General features: G+C 37.9%; 1 protein-coding gene across 3 annotated transcripts in view; it reads left to right on the forward strand.

The window, feature by feature from the left end:
• FBXL4 (F-box and leucine rich repeat protein 4) overlaps nucleotides 1-15,300 on the forward strand; it is an 81,806-nt gene that overhangs the window by 21,010 nt on the left and 45,496 nt on the right. For all 3 annotated transcript variants that reach the window (XM_015077793.3, XM_015077794.3, XM_053222444.1), the window contains 2 exons: nucleotides 6,124-6,469; nucleotides 14,472-14,716. In XM_015077793.3, coding sequence (XP_014933279.1) covers nucleotides 6,124-6,469; nucleotides 14,472-14,716 — 591 coding nt within the window. The remainder of the gene's footprint in view (nucleotides 1-6,123; nucleotides 6,470-14,471; nucleotides 14,717-15,300) is intronic.

The following is a 15,300-nucleotide window of genomic DNA, read 5'->3' on the forward strand; positions in this document are numbered from 1 at the left end:
CTTCCCTGAGGAAGTAACTTAACCGAGAGCCGAAGGTTGAGTGAGGCTTTAGTTTGGATGGGAGAGGTACAGAGAGAACCACACATGCAAAGGCGAAATCATGACATGAGATCTGGGTGTTTGAAGAACTTTCTGACAAAGGTTCAAGAATGCAGAGAATAAGCTAGTGAGGGGCCACAAGCGTGTAAGTGCCATTCTTAAGATCTAGCCTAGTGGTTTCCACACTTTGGGAATCGCAGGGCTCTTGGATCCAGTTTTCCAGAAGCAGACCTTCAAGACTGCTGTTATGCAAATGAGTTGCTCTGGAAGTGCTCCTGGAGAAGCCAGGAGAACTAGGGAGAGGAAGAAGTCAGGCAAGGAGGCGCTTTCACGTGAAGTCCCAGTCTGCCTGGAGGAAAAGTTATTAGGGAGGTGGGCTCTTATACTCCCGCACCTGTCTTGGGCTGTGGCCAGGGGAGTGGGAAGGGGAATGGAAGTCTCTTAGGCACATGCTACCCTCTGGATGGAGAGACTGTACTTTGAAGAAGGATGCAGGTGGAGGCCCTTAGGAGCAAAGCAGGGAGATGTGGAAGGTCGGCACACAGAACTGACCAGGAGGTCTAAGTGGAATACAGGGAGAGAAAGCTGGCGGTCTTAAACTAGTAAACACAATAAAAATGATCATAAAAACTGATACAGGTTGTCACATTATTTACTTTGCTAAGTAAGTATGCGTTAAAAACACGAACAAATGGAATACATCATTTGTCATCACCATCATGTCATAAAAGAAACCTCAGTTTATACTGAGAAATTAGCATGATCAGAATCTTAAAGAATGGTTGGCATTTTACATGTATATTTGTGCATATTTTTTAAATATGAAATTTATTGTCAAATTGGTTTCCATACAACACCCAGTGCTCATCCCAACAGGTGCCCTTAATGCTCACCACCCACTTTCCCCTCCCTCTCACCCCCCATCAACCCTCAGTTTATTCTCAGTTTTTAAGAGTCTCTTATGGTTTGACTCCTTCCCTGTCTAACTTTTTACCAATACATTCCTTATTTTTCACATTTATTCATGGAAATCTCCATCATGCGCTGTTATTTGGGAACCACTGGACTCTACTACCTAATATTTTAATTGAGTACATGGTTTTATGCCTGTCTTAAGAGTTAGCAAACAAGGGAGTGTGTTGGAGTCGTTCAGGAATTTGTTTGCAGGAAATGGACTTGTAGTCCCGGAACATTCAAAATTCAAAAGCGGTCTTTCCCCATTTCGTCTGGTTGATTTCTTTGTTCAGTGAATGAAGTAGATAAGTTACAGGTAGTTCTGTAAGATCTCAGAGTCTTCTGACTTCTTGCCTACTGCCCTATTAAGAGAAAAGAAAATAGGTACTACACGGTGTCCTGGTCCTGGGGATAAGATCTTACTGGATGCTTGTGTAAGAGTCAGAAAAAGGCTAGTACAAGGTTACACATTGGAAGAGAGAGACAGAAAAAGGGGAGAAAGAAAAGGACAAATTGAGGTCCTGTTAAAGAAGCTGACTGGAATAAAGTTATTTTGGGGATAAAATTTAGTGGTGTGGATTTTTTTTTTTTTGAGCGTTAAAAGAAAGCATTTAATTATATAATACTGAAGTTAAGAAAGGAGAGGAAAAGAAAGTGGCTGTCACATAGAGAATTTGCTGCCAAAGGAAGTTGCTTAAGTAACGGTTTCCCAAATTGGTCATAGTCTAGTCCTGATTTTGTAGGCCAAGAAGCATGATTTTGGCATGGAAGTCGCCAGGCCCTAAAGTGGTTGGTTCTTAAAGCAGATGCTAGTTAGTTCCAATTAGAGATAGGCTGGGAGGCAGGGAATGAGTAGGTATACTATCGGAATCCTTTTCTTTTATTCTTGTTGGTTTTCCTCTTCTATCCATTTACTTTCAGCTGGTGAAATGGAGCAGTGTTGCCAAGAGAACGGACTTTGTGCTGACTACTACATATGCTTACTAACCAGGAGAAATTTTGGTTATAGGAAAGCTTTTTGCATCTGTGTGCTTGACTTCCAACCTAAATATGTTGGAAAACTTGCTTTCTCTGGTTTCCATTGGTGAACATCTCTCTCTCTCTTTTGGTTTACCTGTTACTTCCTGGGAGCCTTGGAGAGCCTTTCTCAATGGGGAAACGAGATCAACAGCATAGAAGGAGTCGTTTGTTTCTTTGTTTCTAAGAACTGGACACAGAGTAGGCGTTCAGTACCATCAACAGAAAGGGAAATAAGTGGGCTGGTGAAGTGAATGTTATTGGTTACCATCCCAGAATTAAGTGTTCTAAAGTGCAGCCAGAATGGGATTCAGAGCTGAATCCTGCATACGCGATAGTCCAGATTTAAAATACTTACATAGGGCATTTAGAGTTGGTCAGACTTGTCTGGTAGATATATACAGTGTGTGAGCATATATAGTAAACACTTAAATGTGTGGACTATGGAGCACAATTTAAAGCGGTTTAATCTTGTTAATGCTGTCCTAAGTCTAGAGGATTAAAGGAGTTGGGGCTATCTCACAGAATAGAGTGTGTGTGTGTGTGTGTGTGTGTGTGTGCGCGCGCGTGCGCGTGTGTGCGTACACCCACACGTGTGCACATGTACATTTGTTTGTATTTGCTTGTTTTCATGGACTAGGTTTTAAGATTCTGGTTTTAGTTTTCCAGAATAAAATAATACTGGCATATTTTCTTGTTGGATAAAATAGATACCTTTCTCTTGCTAACTTTGAAATAATGCATTCTAGTTCTATTAAGAAATTTTAAATAAAAATTCACTTTAATGCACACACCTCAGGATCAATTTGATTGATCTCACAGTTAATGTTAATTCAGTTGGCCACAAACCTATAAAATAATTTTTCTTTTCATAATTTTTTGTTACTTTTTAGGTTATCAAGACAAAAGTGAAATATAAATAACCAATTTAGATACTTGAAAGTTTTTATATTTAGACATATTTTTAAATATTTCTAAACACTGATAAGATGATGATGATGTTCTCCTTTAAGTATACTGTCACCTTTACAACTTAAGTTATATGTATAGGTAAATATATAATATTCATGCTATATAGAAAAGCGAAAGTGATGCTAAAATAGCATTAATCCTGATATACCACAAAAGTTAAGGAAGTCAATTTGAAGCATCATCTAGCCTTGTGCATTCTGCAGAGTAGGTAAGGAAGACTTTAGTAGATTAATACCTTATTAACATAGAATATTGCTGCTCTAGTCAATGCTTTTCTTTAAGCTTATATTTGTACATTTATAATGTAATTTACATCATAGCGCAGTTCAAACTGCACATGAAGAGCATGTATTAGCTGTATTTATTTATTGCAAAGGATCTGGCACAGATGATTTCTATGTCACATTTTCAGTGTTTCCTGTTAAGCTTCATAAAAACTCCTCATTGAAGCTAAATAATAAAACAGACTGGGTTTAAGATCACATGTGTTGTGAACCAGTACAGGCAGTTATTTCAAAGGGTCCTGACTGGTCCTTCTTTCCTAGACATGAGACATTTCTCTAACATCATCTGATGTCATTTTGCCATAGCAACAAAAGAATGAATAAAACCGTTTACCTCCTGATTCGTGGAAATATACTGTTCAAAATTAGGAATGCGTTTTCCTACCAGCATGGTTTTAAATGATTCATACGTCAGTTCCTTTACATGCATTTATGTAAATGCATAAGTTTATGTGAGATTGTTCAAATCAGAACTGTTAGGAACCCTCATGAGTTTTGCGATTAATCTGTAGGGGTGCCCAGGTCTAGGCTGGCATTCCAAGTGTGCTTGACTGCCATGTCACAGGAAGAGGAAGATGCCCAGCCTGCCTGCTTTCCTTTCCTTCTTATACCCGCCACAACCTGCTCTACTCCTTAGAATAGAACTCTTCCCCAGTTTGTCAAGGTGGGTCATAGAGTGGGACCTGTCTCTCCACTCTTAACTCTCATGTTGTCTCCAGATACGGGACTCACAGGCTCTTTGTGTTTGATGAGTTTTATTTCTAATTTTCAGGAAAGAACCAGCAAAAGTAGCAACTATGAGGTGATTATAAAGCTTCTAGTAAGTGCGAAAGTTCCTACTATAGTGGGTAGTGATCCGTTTACTATGATCCCTGTGAGCTTCTGCTGTGTGCTTTTATTCCCACAGGTAGATATGATCATGCTTCCTTTCTCCATTCCCCGTATGCCCTTCTTGCTGCCATCTTGGCTTAAAGACCATGCGGGTACCTACATGTTGATGACTCACACTTTTTTGTCTATTTCAGTTTCCTAAATGTCTTACCGTAATCAGTTTTTACTTAAATCTTAATAGGTCACTGGGCCAAGGAAATGAACTGGCAATATATTAGAGGAAAAAAACCCTCATATGATTAATAAGTTTATGAAAATATTTTAACTATTGTTAGTAATCAGGGAATTATAAATTGTCATGTGGAGATATGGCTTACCATGAAATTAGAGATTGTTTTTAAAAATAAATAATACTGGGCGCCTGGGTGGCTCAGTCGGTTACGCGGCCAACTTCAGCTCGGGTCATGATCTCGCGGTCTGTGAGTTCGAGCCCCGCATCGGGCTCTGTGCTGACAGCTCAGAGCCTGGAGCCTGTTTTGGATTCTGTGTCTCCCTCTCTCTGACCCTCCCCTGTTCATGCTCTGTCTCTCCCTGTCTCAAAAATAAATAAAACATTTAAAAAAAAAAGAGAGAAAAAAAATAAATAATACTTTCAGTAGTCATTCTTGTATACTATTAGCATAAGCTTCTTTGAAAGCAGTTTGTAGTATGTATTCAGATTTAAAAATATTCTTAGTCTTGACATAAAATCTGTATTAAAAAAATTCTGTAGGGGCGCCTGGGTGGCTCAGTCGGTTGAGTGTCCGACTTTGGCTCAGGTCATGATCTCGTGGTCCGTGAGTTCAAGCCCCACGTCGGGCTCTGTGCTGACAGCTCAGAGCCTGGAGCCTATTTCAGATTCTGTGTCTCCCTCTCTGTCTCTGACCCTCCCCCGTTCATGCTCTGTCTCTCTATGTCTCAAAAAAAAAAAAAATTTATTAAAAAAAAATTCTGTAGCTAAAGTCAATAATTAGAAATGGAAAGATTTTTATTGAAGTATTTTTTTTATCTGTGTTTCTAATTGTTTTCTGATGTATTTGGAAAGAGTATTAGAGAAATGGTTACTTGTGACACATGTGGAAGAATATTACATATCTGATGATCCTAGGTTATGAAGAATCTTTACATAATTTGGGAGATTAGTTTTATTAGGAGACTTCTATGAAGAGATGGAATCTGAGTTGGGCCTTGAAGAAGAGATGGGCAGATAATTGCAAACTGGGCATTTCTTCGTGGGGAGACAACATGAGCAAAGACACAAAAGCAGAAATAAGTTTATTATCTGGAAGGTAATGATTAATCTGGCTGGAAAGTAGAGTTCGTTTTGGAGGAGTAGAGAAGATATTATTTATCTGTTATGTGTTAGGTACTTGCCAGACAGAGACCACACTCAGATGACTAAAAGAGGAGAACAATGAGAATTTAGAAGAAGAGCATAGAAAAAGGATGATTTCATGAAAAATTTGACAAAACTTAATGACTCGATAAGAGAAAATCAAAGATAATGGAAGTGTTGAGTTTGTGTGACGCCAGTAACAGAAATGAAGAAGCTGGAAAAGGAGAGCTTGGGGTGACAAGATGATCATTTTGGTTTCCACTGTTGGTTTTAGGACATGTACACAACAGAGCTTAATTCCTCCTGTGTGCCTCATTCTGACTTCAGGTTTCCTTTTCCTTTAAAACTGAGTGGTGTTCTTCATGTAGCGCTAGCTCTTCCAGTTTCTGACTGACTGGTATGGAATTTGCAAAAAAGTATTTTCTAGGACGTTAGGAAAATAATTCAAGTAGTACAAATATTTCAAGGTCTATGACATTTAGTTTATAAATTTGTTTACATCCGGGAAACAACACTTGTGTTTGATTCTGTTCACCTTATTTCATACCTTTGTGTGTCACACTATAACGTTTTGGGCGTGGGGCCATAACCTTAAGGTAACAGTAAATCTCATTCTAAAGTGTATTATAGGTAAGTTTCTTTCTTTGGCAGATGGGAGATTCTTTGGTCAGAGAGACCGACGAAGGTGAATGCTTCCCAGGCTCGCCAATTTAAACCTTGTATTAAGCAGATAAATTTTCCCACAAACCTTATACGGCTGGAAGTAAATAGTTCTCTTCTGGATTATTACACCGAATTAGATGCAGTCGTGTTACATGGTACGAAGGACAAGCCAGTGCTTTCTCTCAAGACTTCACTTATTGACATGAATGATCTAGAAGATGATGACTATGAAGAAAAGGATGGTTGTGGAATGGACAGTCTTAACAAAAAGTTTAGCAGTACTGCCCTCAGGGAAGGGCCAAATAATGGATATTTTGATAAACTGCCTTATGAGGTAAGCCAAAGATAATCAGTAGCAATATTGGACATAACACTACAATTTTTAAATGTTTAGGTATTAATGTTTATTTTGCTAGATATCGGAGAAATAGAAACATGGGTATGGTGTACATAATCTCATGTATCATATACAGTCAACCTGTGAACAACACAGGTTTGGACTATGTGGGTACACTTAGATATAGATTTTTTTATAGTATAGTATGATACATGTGTTTTTCTCAGGATTTTCTTAACAATTTCTTTTCTCTAGCTTACGTCACTTTAAGAATATAGTACATACCATGTTTAACATACAGAATGTGTTGCTTGACTGTTTATGTTATCTGTAAGGCTTCAAGTCAACAGTAGGCTATTAGTAGTTGACTTTTGGGGAAGTCAGAAGTATATATGGATTTTCGACTGGTGGAGGGGAGGTTGACACTCTTAACCCTTGCTGTAGTTCAAGGGTCACCTGTATTTTGACTTTGAAAAAGCTGGACAAAATTGTGTTAAGTAATTTTACTGCTTTTGTTTTGCATTAGAGTATTAATAAGACCATGAGAAGGATGCCTATTCTCTTTGATAGTCCACAGTTTCTCCAAGTCTCCTTTATGCTTCTATACCAATTCTCTTTTATATCCTTCTGGCTAGCTGAAATTTTTGGTCTAGGCAGGTGCAGAGTGCCTTTACTTAAAGTCTTATTTTCAGTGTGTCTTTGCAGGCACCTTTCTGCAGTATGTTTAGCGTCCCTGGCCCCGAGGCATCATATGCCAGAAGCACACCCCCTGGTGGTGGGGGATCCTGCCAGGCATTTCTATCCCCTGCTAACAAACTGCTGTGTGTGACTAAAAATAATGTAACCAAAACTTTTTAAGAAAAATGGTGTTTTTTGTGTTTATTGTGTTTATAACGCAAATTTTAGCCAATTTAAACTGGCCGCCTTCCAAATTGGTGGGTATTTCAGCTTTCACTGTAGTAACACAAGTAGCTTAACTTGCATAGAACAGCAAGATAGTCTCTTTAAAGCCTAATGGTTACTACAATGCCTGTGCACCATTCTGCGGTTAAAATGCTGTCGTGTCCTGCGAAGTAGCTAGAGTTGCCACATAAAGATGAAGCGAAGGATCCAAGGTAATTGAGTCAGTAAGCCACGAACAGGACCCCACCCAGGCCGTCTAGGTCAAGTCTTGTGTTACAGAAAGAAAGCTTCACGGATCGGACAAGACGCTCTGGCCCTTAATGGGAGGACTGGGGAAAGGTGAAGGAAGAGTTGAGCTGGGGAAAGAGAGGAGGGTAGGGTGCTGACAGTGTTGTTGCCCAGGGCTTCAAGGAGCAGCTGTCCTCACAGCAGTGGGAACAGTTCATCAGGAAGAAACAAAAGCACTTATTTGATTCTCACCCCTTTCCTAAAACGACAAAACAGAAACTTAAATTTGGCCAATACATTTGAACAGTGTTTGTTTGAGTTTTATCCAGACCTGATAAAATGATGACACGTAGCATTCAGATGAACACCTGAGGGGAACTTCCAGCAGAGGGAAGAGAATGTACAGAGGGGAGAGGAAGTATAACTTTGTAACCCATTTGGGAACAAGATGGCTGCAGAGGATGAAATTGGATGGAGGCTTAGGACTGCCTCGGTGCCTGACTCCCCAGGACACCATTCGTGTAGATGACAGTGATTGGGACAGTCTAGCATTGGCAGTATGCGGCCTGCATCACTGCTGCATCAGTTTACTTTTGATGAAAAATTAGAGCAGATCCAAGATTATACCTGTAATAGTTTCACACTCACTTTCTTGTGTTGTCTTGTATTCATAATGCTTTTCTGAATGGGAGAGAATGGTGTGGAATAGCTAACATTCCAGGAATCATCCACAATATGTAGGCATTTTTGCACACTTCTTGGCCCACAATTAGAATAATTGCCCAGGTGTTTGGCCTTCGTGTAAATTTCGTCTTTCATATGTGTCATGGTATAAACAAGAGAGTGAACCTTTTCTTTTTTTTTTTTTTTTCAACGTTTATTTATTTTTGGGACAGAGAGAGACAGAGCATGAACGGGGGAGGGGCAGAGAGAGAGGGAGACACAGAATCGGAAACAGGCTCCAGGCTCTGAGCCATCAGCCCAGAGCCCGACGCGGGGCTCGAACTCACAGACCACGAGATCGTGACCTGGCTGAAGTCGGACGCTTAACCGACTGCGCCACCCAGGCGCCCCGAGAGTGAACCTTTTCTGTGGTCATTAGGGAAACATTGAAGGTTTTATTTTATTTATTTTAAAAATGAGAATAACAAAATGAGATTTCTATCTTAGATACCTGTGTTGGTAAATGAAGAATAGGGCAAGAGGAGGTCAGGGTGGGGAAGCAGGGACACCAGTTAGGAAACTACTGCTGTAATTTTGGCCAAAAATGATGAAGCCTGGATATTGGAAGATTTGGAAGGGAGATGAGTAGGAGAAATATTCCGGAGATCAGGAGGTAGGAATTGAAAGTAGTAAACGTTTATCTACAGATGAAGCAGAACATCAGAGACCCTTTTAGGTTTCTGGTTGAAATGACTAAGTGGATGGACATGCCATTAATCATAAAACAGTGGGTGAAGGTGGGAAGGATATAGTGACTTTGAGGTGCCTGTGATTCATCAAAGCATCTCCGCTGTCTGGTTGAGGACAGTAGGCAGTTAGTGTTTCAGTTTGAAATGCAGGAGGGAGGTCTGAGTTTACATTTGAGTGAGTCCACTTGAAAGAGGAGAGGGGCATCATGGTAGATAAAATTAACTGGTGACACTCTGTAGAGTGGGAATCAAGGGCCAAGGGCAGAATTCTGGGAATACTAACATCTAAGAGTCTCATAGAGAAGACCTGTCAGAAAAGGCGCTTGGGATAACAATGAGAGAGTCTTAAAAGCAAAGCAAGAGGAGGCCTAGAAAACACAAAAAGGACCTAGTCAGCCACATGGCTGCAGAGAGCTAAGTTACAAGTGCCCACAGGTTTTGGTTATTGGGACATCTTTGATAATCCTTTACTGTTATCGGTTCAGTGGAGCCATGAACATAGGTGAGGGATGAGAAAACCTTGCCATATATTGGCTAAGGCATAAAGGAGGGAGAAAGAAGCAGAGACAAAAACTGTTTGAGTGTAAGCAGAAAAATACTTCTGTTACTATACTCTGGGGGCTGTAACATGGATAAGACTGTCCGCCAATAATGAATAATATTGTCATCTTGACTAACACTCCACCCCTTTGTATGGCACTCAAAAAAGGCATATCAAAATGAAGGAGAGTATGAATTAGAGGTATTATCTGTTCTAACTTGCCTTCTAAAAGGAGAAAAGACAAATGGTGGAGGAAGCAGCAGATTAGGAAGTTTTCTGTTTGTGATGCAGTTTGGGAGAGGTTTCAGCATGTTTCTAGGCTGAAGGGAAGGAGGCAGTAGAGAGGGAAAGCTTCCAATACAGGCAAGGGGTTTGGTCAATACAACAAGGGCACGTGGGAGAAGGTGAGGGACAGAATCTGTAGTCCTGAGAACATTAACCAGCCATGATGAAAGCAGAGTACATTGCATAGAGAGTTAATGCTGCAGAACACTGAATGATCTCACGGTGACTAAAAGGAGAAATTAAAAAAAAAAAATTACCCAAATTATTTTTAAGATAATCTAAATTATTTAAAGTGAAAAAAACCCCAACATTTAAATATATCAAGTGAGTGTTTCCACAGTTGAAAATAAGGGCACAATTGAGCCCTTGCCAACATCACATCCTGCACTCACTATGGTAGCAAATGCTACTTCATGCTGGGATACCCCTGTATGAAAACATGTTTTTATAGACACTAGACAAATAATGATTAATGGGTATTCTCCTGTAGGCCTGAAACCAGTTATCTCTCATTTAATCAAAATCCCAAAGTGCATTTTCACATGTCAGTGTCATGGTCTCAGTGACTTTTCATTATTCTTTTTCTATTTGGATATTTGCTTAAAATGTAATATTAAGTTACCATAGAATGTTTTCACACAAAATCTACATATTTTCATATTGGTGACTTTTGTTTGGAACAATGCCAGAAATTGCTGGGTATTATTTAAATTACAAATCATCTGGAAAAAGTAAATTATTGATCCTCTGATACAGAGATATACTTAATTTTTAATGCCTTTTTGCACTAACTGCCTTTACAAATTCTCTTGAAATAACTTTTAATATTATAGTTAAACCAATGGATTTTTAATTCATTCTACAAATATTTAAGGTCCTACTATTGCCAAGTCCAGGTGGCTCATAGGTTCTTTCAAACATTTAAGAAACAGATAAATCCTATATTATTTAAATTATTTCATGGCATAAAGAAAAAGAAAAGTTTTCAACTTTTTAATGAAGCCAGTATAACATATAGTACCTAAAAATACCACAGACCAATTGTACTTCAGCAAACAAATAAAATAAATAGACTTATTTTGAAAGATAATACAATAAAATCATTCAGCATGTATTCCTGGAATTCGAGAGTGTTTTGGTATCAGAGAATTATATAATAATACCATAGTACTAGGCCAAAGGAGAAAAATCCTATATCATCTTAGTGGATATACAAAATTGGTTGACAAATGACAGCTGGACAGATATCCAAATTTTTAATCCATCTCTGTTAAAAAAATAAATACCTTGCTAAGCTATATGATAGTAATTGTCTACTACCAAAAGCTAACATACTTAATTATCGAACACTAGAAATGCATTATCCAATATGGTAGCCACTAGCCACATGTACTGTTGAGCACTTGAAATATGGCTGGTCTGAATTGAGATGTGCTGAAAATGTAAAATACAAGATTTCAAAGACTTCATACAAAAAAAAAGAATAAAATATCTCAGTAATTTTATATTGATTTACATGTTGAAATGATCGTTTTTAATGTTATTAAATATATTTAATATTACCTGTTCCTTTGCCTTTATTCTTAACTTCATTAAGGAATAATTGGCTAATATAATTGTATATATGTAAAGTGTACAACATTATGATTTCATATACATATACATTGTAGAACGATTACCAAGATCGAGATAAGTAACACATATATCACCTCACATCGTTATTTCTCGTTTTTTGTTTGTGTTGAAAATGCTTAAGATCTACTCTCAGCAACCTTCAAGTATACAATAGAGTATTATTAACTATAGTCTTTTGACTTAAAAAAAATATTTACTAAAAATTTGAAATTATATATGTGTATCACATTTGTGGCTCACATTTAAATTAAAGCCAGGAACAAGACAACAATGTTACTTAACATTGTTCTGGAAGTACTAGCCAATGCTGGAAGATGTGAGAAAGAAAAGGCATAATTTTTGGAAAGGAGGCTTTAAAATCATCATCATTTTTTAGATGATAGGATTCTGTACTAGAATACTTCAGAGACTAGACTAAAAACTATTAAGAACAATAAGTAAAGTTGGCAGGTTACAAAGTTAATAGACAAAAGTCAGTAGCTTTAGAAACTCAAGGAACATAAAAGATCATTAAATGATAAATCATCCCATGCCCTTGAATAAGAAGATACAATGAAGTAAAGATGTCAGTTTTCCTTCATGTATTCAATGAAGTCCCAATGAAAATACAAACAGAATTTTTGTTCTTTAATTGAAAAGTTCACCTGAAAAAACATGAAAATACTCAGGAAAGTTCTGGAAAAGAAGAGTGCTAGAGGGGGGCACTAGTCCCACCAGATAACAGAGCATATTATGAAGCTATAGGACTGATATTTGTGGGTCAACAAAGAAGAAGATAGAGTCTCATTTGCAACCAAACAATCCAATGCACTCCCACAGATAAACTTTTAAAAAATTAGAACAAAACTCATTTGACTCACAGGGCTATTGATAAGAGAGAAATAATGAATAAATAAATGGAACAATAGAATCCAGAAACAGATCAGAAGAAAGAAACTTTGGCAACTCCCTTGGCAAAGGGTTACATTTCTGTAGTAAAAACAAAAAAAGAACAGCAATAAAAAACAACAGTGTCACACTATTTTGTTCTTGTTTCTTCCTTTTTTGCTTTCAGAATGGCAAGATTTAAAGCATTGATACCAGTACTGTCTAGGACATCCGTGAATGGGTACTTTTTTACACTGTTTGTAGTAAATTGATGCTCTGAAGGGCAAATACCCTGAGGTATATTTGCAAATTTTGCCAAATATGCACACACACAATGATATTGCAGTATCATTTGCGATGGGGAAAAACCCAGGAACTCCGTAAGTGAGAAATTAGTTGAATAGTATGCCACATCTTTAAAAAGGAATGGGGTGGATTTCTATGTGCAGATAAAAAGATGCCTACAAGATAAATTATTAAATGAAAAAAGCAAGGTATAGCTTTTAGTGCAAATCCAAAATAGGATTTCATACATATTTTATACATATTCATACATAGGATTTTATACATATTCATGCATATTTGTCTGGAAGAGATCAGAAAAATGAACAGTGCTTACCAATGGGGAGAGGGTTTGTTAGATTTGAGGATAGATAGGGAGAAACTTCTCATATACTACCCTTCTTCAGTGTTTGGTTTTTCTAATGTTTTACCCGAATTTTCTTTTTGTTTGTATAATATTTTACATGTCAGCAGTTTACCTGTTATCGGGGTGATGAGATTTTAGACTAATTTTTAATTTCCTTATATTTCCCTGTTGTTTTTTTTTATAACACATACTCTTAATATTTTTAAAGTCTAATTCAGTCTTAAAAATAAATAGTAAAAACCCTCCAAGCCTCACGGAGCACAATATTTATGTTAGTTAGCAGTGTTCATACTTTATGCACTCTTTATGCTTATTTTAAATATCATGTTGTCACTATGTTGTAATCTTTTGGCCTAAAACAGTGAAATTATGACCTGAAACTAGTATTGGGTTTACGTAGTCAAATAAATAGAAGAACAGCATTTGGGTTAAGGGGCATATTTGCAAAACAAAAATGTAGCTAGATAAACATACTGCGTTAAGCAAGAAACTCAATATTCTCTCTCATCTAAAGATTTTACCATTTAGCAAATATTTGGTCTTTTTTTTCTTTGTGTTTCTTGGTTCAGAATAGGCTATTCAATAGTATTAGTTTAGAAACCCCAAATTGTGCACCGTCAAGAAAAAACAAATCTTGAACTAGTTCGAGGAAAACGATTTTAATTAGAGGTAAAAATCCCTTGGATTTCTCCCCTTTAATACTTTTTGTATCTGTGTGCTACTCCATCATCACTGCTAGCAGGCCCGTGGTTTCTCTTTCCTCTGGGAATTCTGTAATCGCTCCTTGACCGGTTTCTCTGCCTCCCTGCCTCCCTGCCTCCCTACCTCCGTGCCTCCAGTAGTACTCTCTGCAATGGGCTTTCCAAACACAAATCTGACCCTGTCACTCTGCAGTGTATATCCCTTCAAGACTCCTTCTTGCTTTCAGAATAAATTAAAGTTCTTAGTAACCCAGACCCTACCACTAACTAGTCTCTCACCTCGTTTGCCTCTCGCCCTTTAAAGCTGAGCCTTCCTTGTGCAAATACACTCTTCCTTCGAGGTTAGGCCTTATCTTCCATAGCAGCCTATGCTCCTCTTTTTCGAAGCTATTAAAACATCTTATTGCACTAACCAGTTCCCACTGGGCCCTGCAAAACTCTGGAAGTCAGAGCTCTCTTCCGTAACCATGCTTGCTGGGCTGTAGATGTTCAGTAAATGTTGAGTCCATGAAAAATTGATTACCAAATTGTTTATACTGGAAAAAAATGAGTAGTCAATCTGAACTTAAAGTACCTTGTAAACAATTTTGAAATGTAATATAGTCTTATGCATGAATGCTTTCTTCTAATTTGGATAATTCGGATGAATCTTGGTTTATCTAGTATGTGAAGACACTGTCATCAAATTTGATACGATTGTTCTTTATTAGACCATGTGATGTACTTACGTGATACTGTTTCTCCGTCCTGATGGTCTTGGTTTCTCTGTTTGATGTAGCTCATTCAACTGATTCTGAACCATCTTACACTGCCAGACCTGTGTAGACTAGCACAGACTTGCAAACTACTGAACCAGCACTGCTGTGATCCTCTACAGTACATCCACCTCAATCTGCAGCCGTACTGGGCAAAACTAAATGACACCTCTCTGGAATTTCTGCAGGCTCGCTGCACCCTTGTTCAGTGGCTCAATTTGTCTTGGACTGGGAACAGGGGCTTCATCTCTGTTGCAGGATTCAGCAGGTTAGTGCCAAGCCTTGTTGCGGTCGTTACTACGTGGTCTTTTCCGTAACCAAAGTTCGAAAGTATCTACCATATACCATACGTATATACGAAATAAAAAGGAGATCTATTCTGTGTATCGTCGTGTTCTGCTTATAAACGTGAGTAAGTTTCTTCATCCCCTTCAGCGAAACTTTATAATGAGATAAAAGGAAAGTCTTCCCTTTACCTCATATGTTTTAAATCCTAAGTAACTTTGAACAGAGCCCCTCCCCCCCTTTTTTTTCTTTCTCATATTTTCGGCATAGATGATTAACACATTTTAAAAACTATTTCCAAATCAGAATCCACCTCTCTAATGTGATTTGTCAGAAATGGAAAACAATTTATTATAGAACATTTTTAATTAAATCTTAATTACATGTGCAATACATCACCCAAATTTAGAAGCTCATTTAAACTAATTATGTTGAAAATGCAATTGCATGCTAAGTAGGCGACCACACTTGCAGACCTGCCCAGGTGTTTCTGCTCCTTTCTATTGAAGCATTTCATTTCCTTACTATTAAATGTCACCTGTTAAACATTTGAAAGCTTGCACAAGT

The sequence above is a fragment of the Acinonyx jubatus genome, chromosome B2 (assembly GCF_027475565.1).
Source record: "Acinonyx jubatus isolate Ajub_Pintada_27869175 chromosome B2, VMU_Ajub_asm_v1.0, whole genome shotgun sequence".
NCBI classification, from domain to species: domain Eukaryota; kingdom Metazoa; phylum Chordata; class Mammalia; order Carnivora; family Felidae; genus Acinonyx; species Acinonyx jubatus.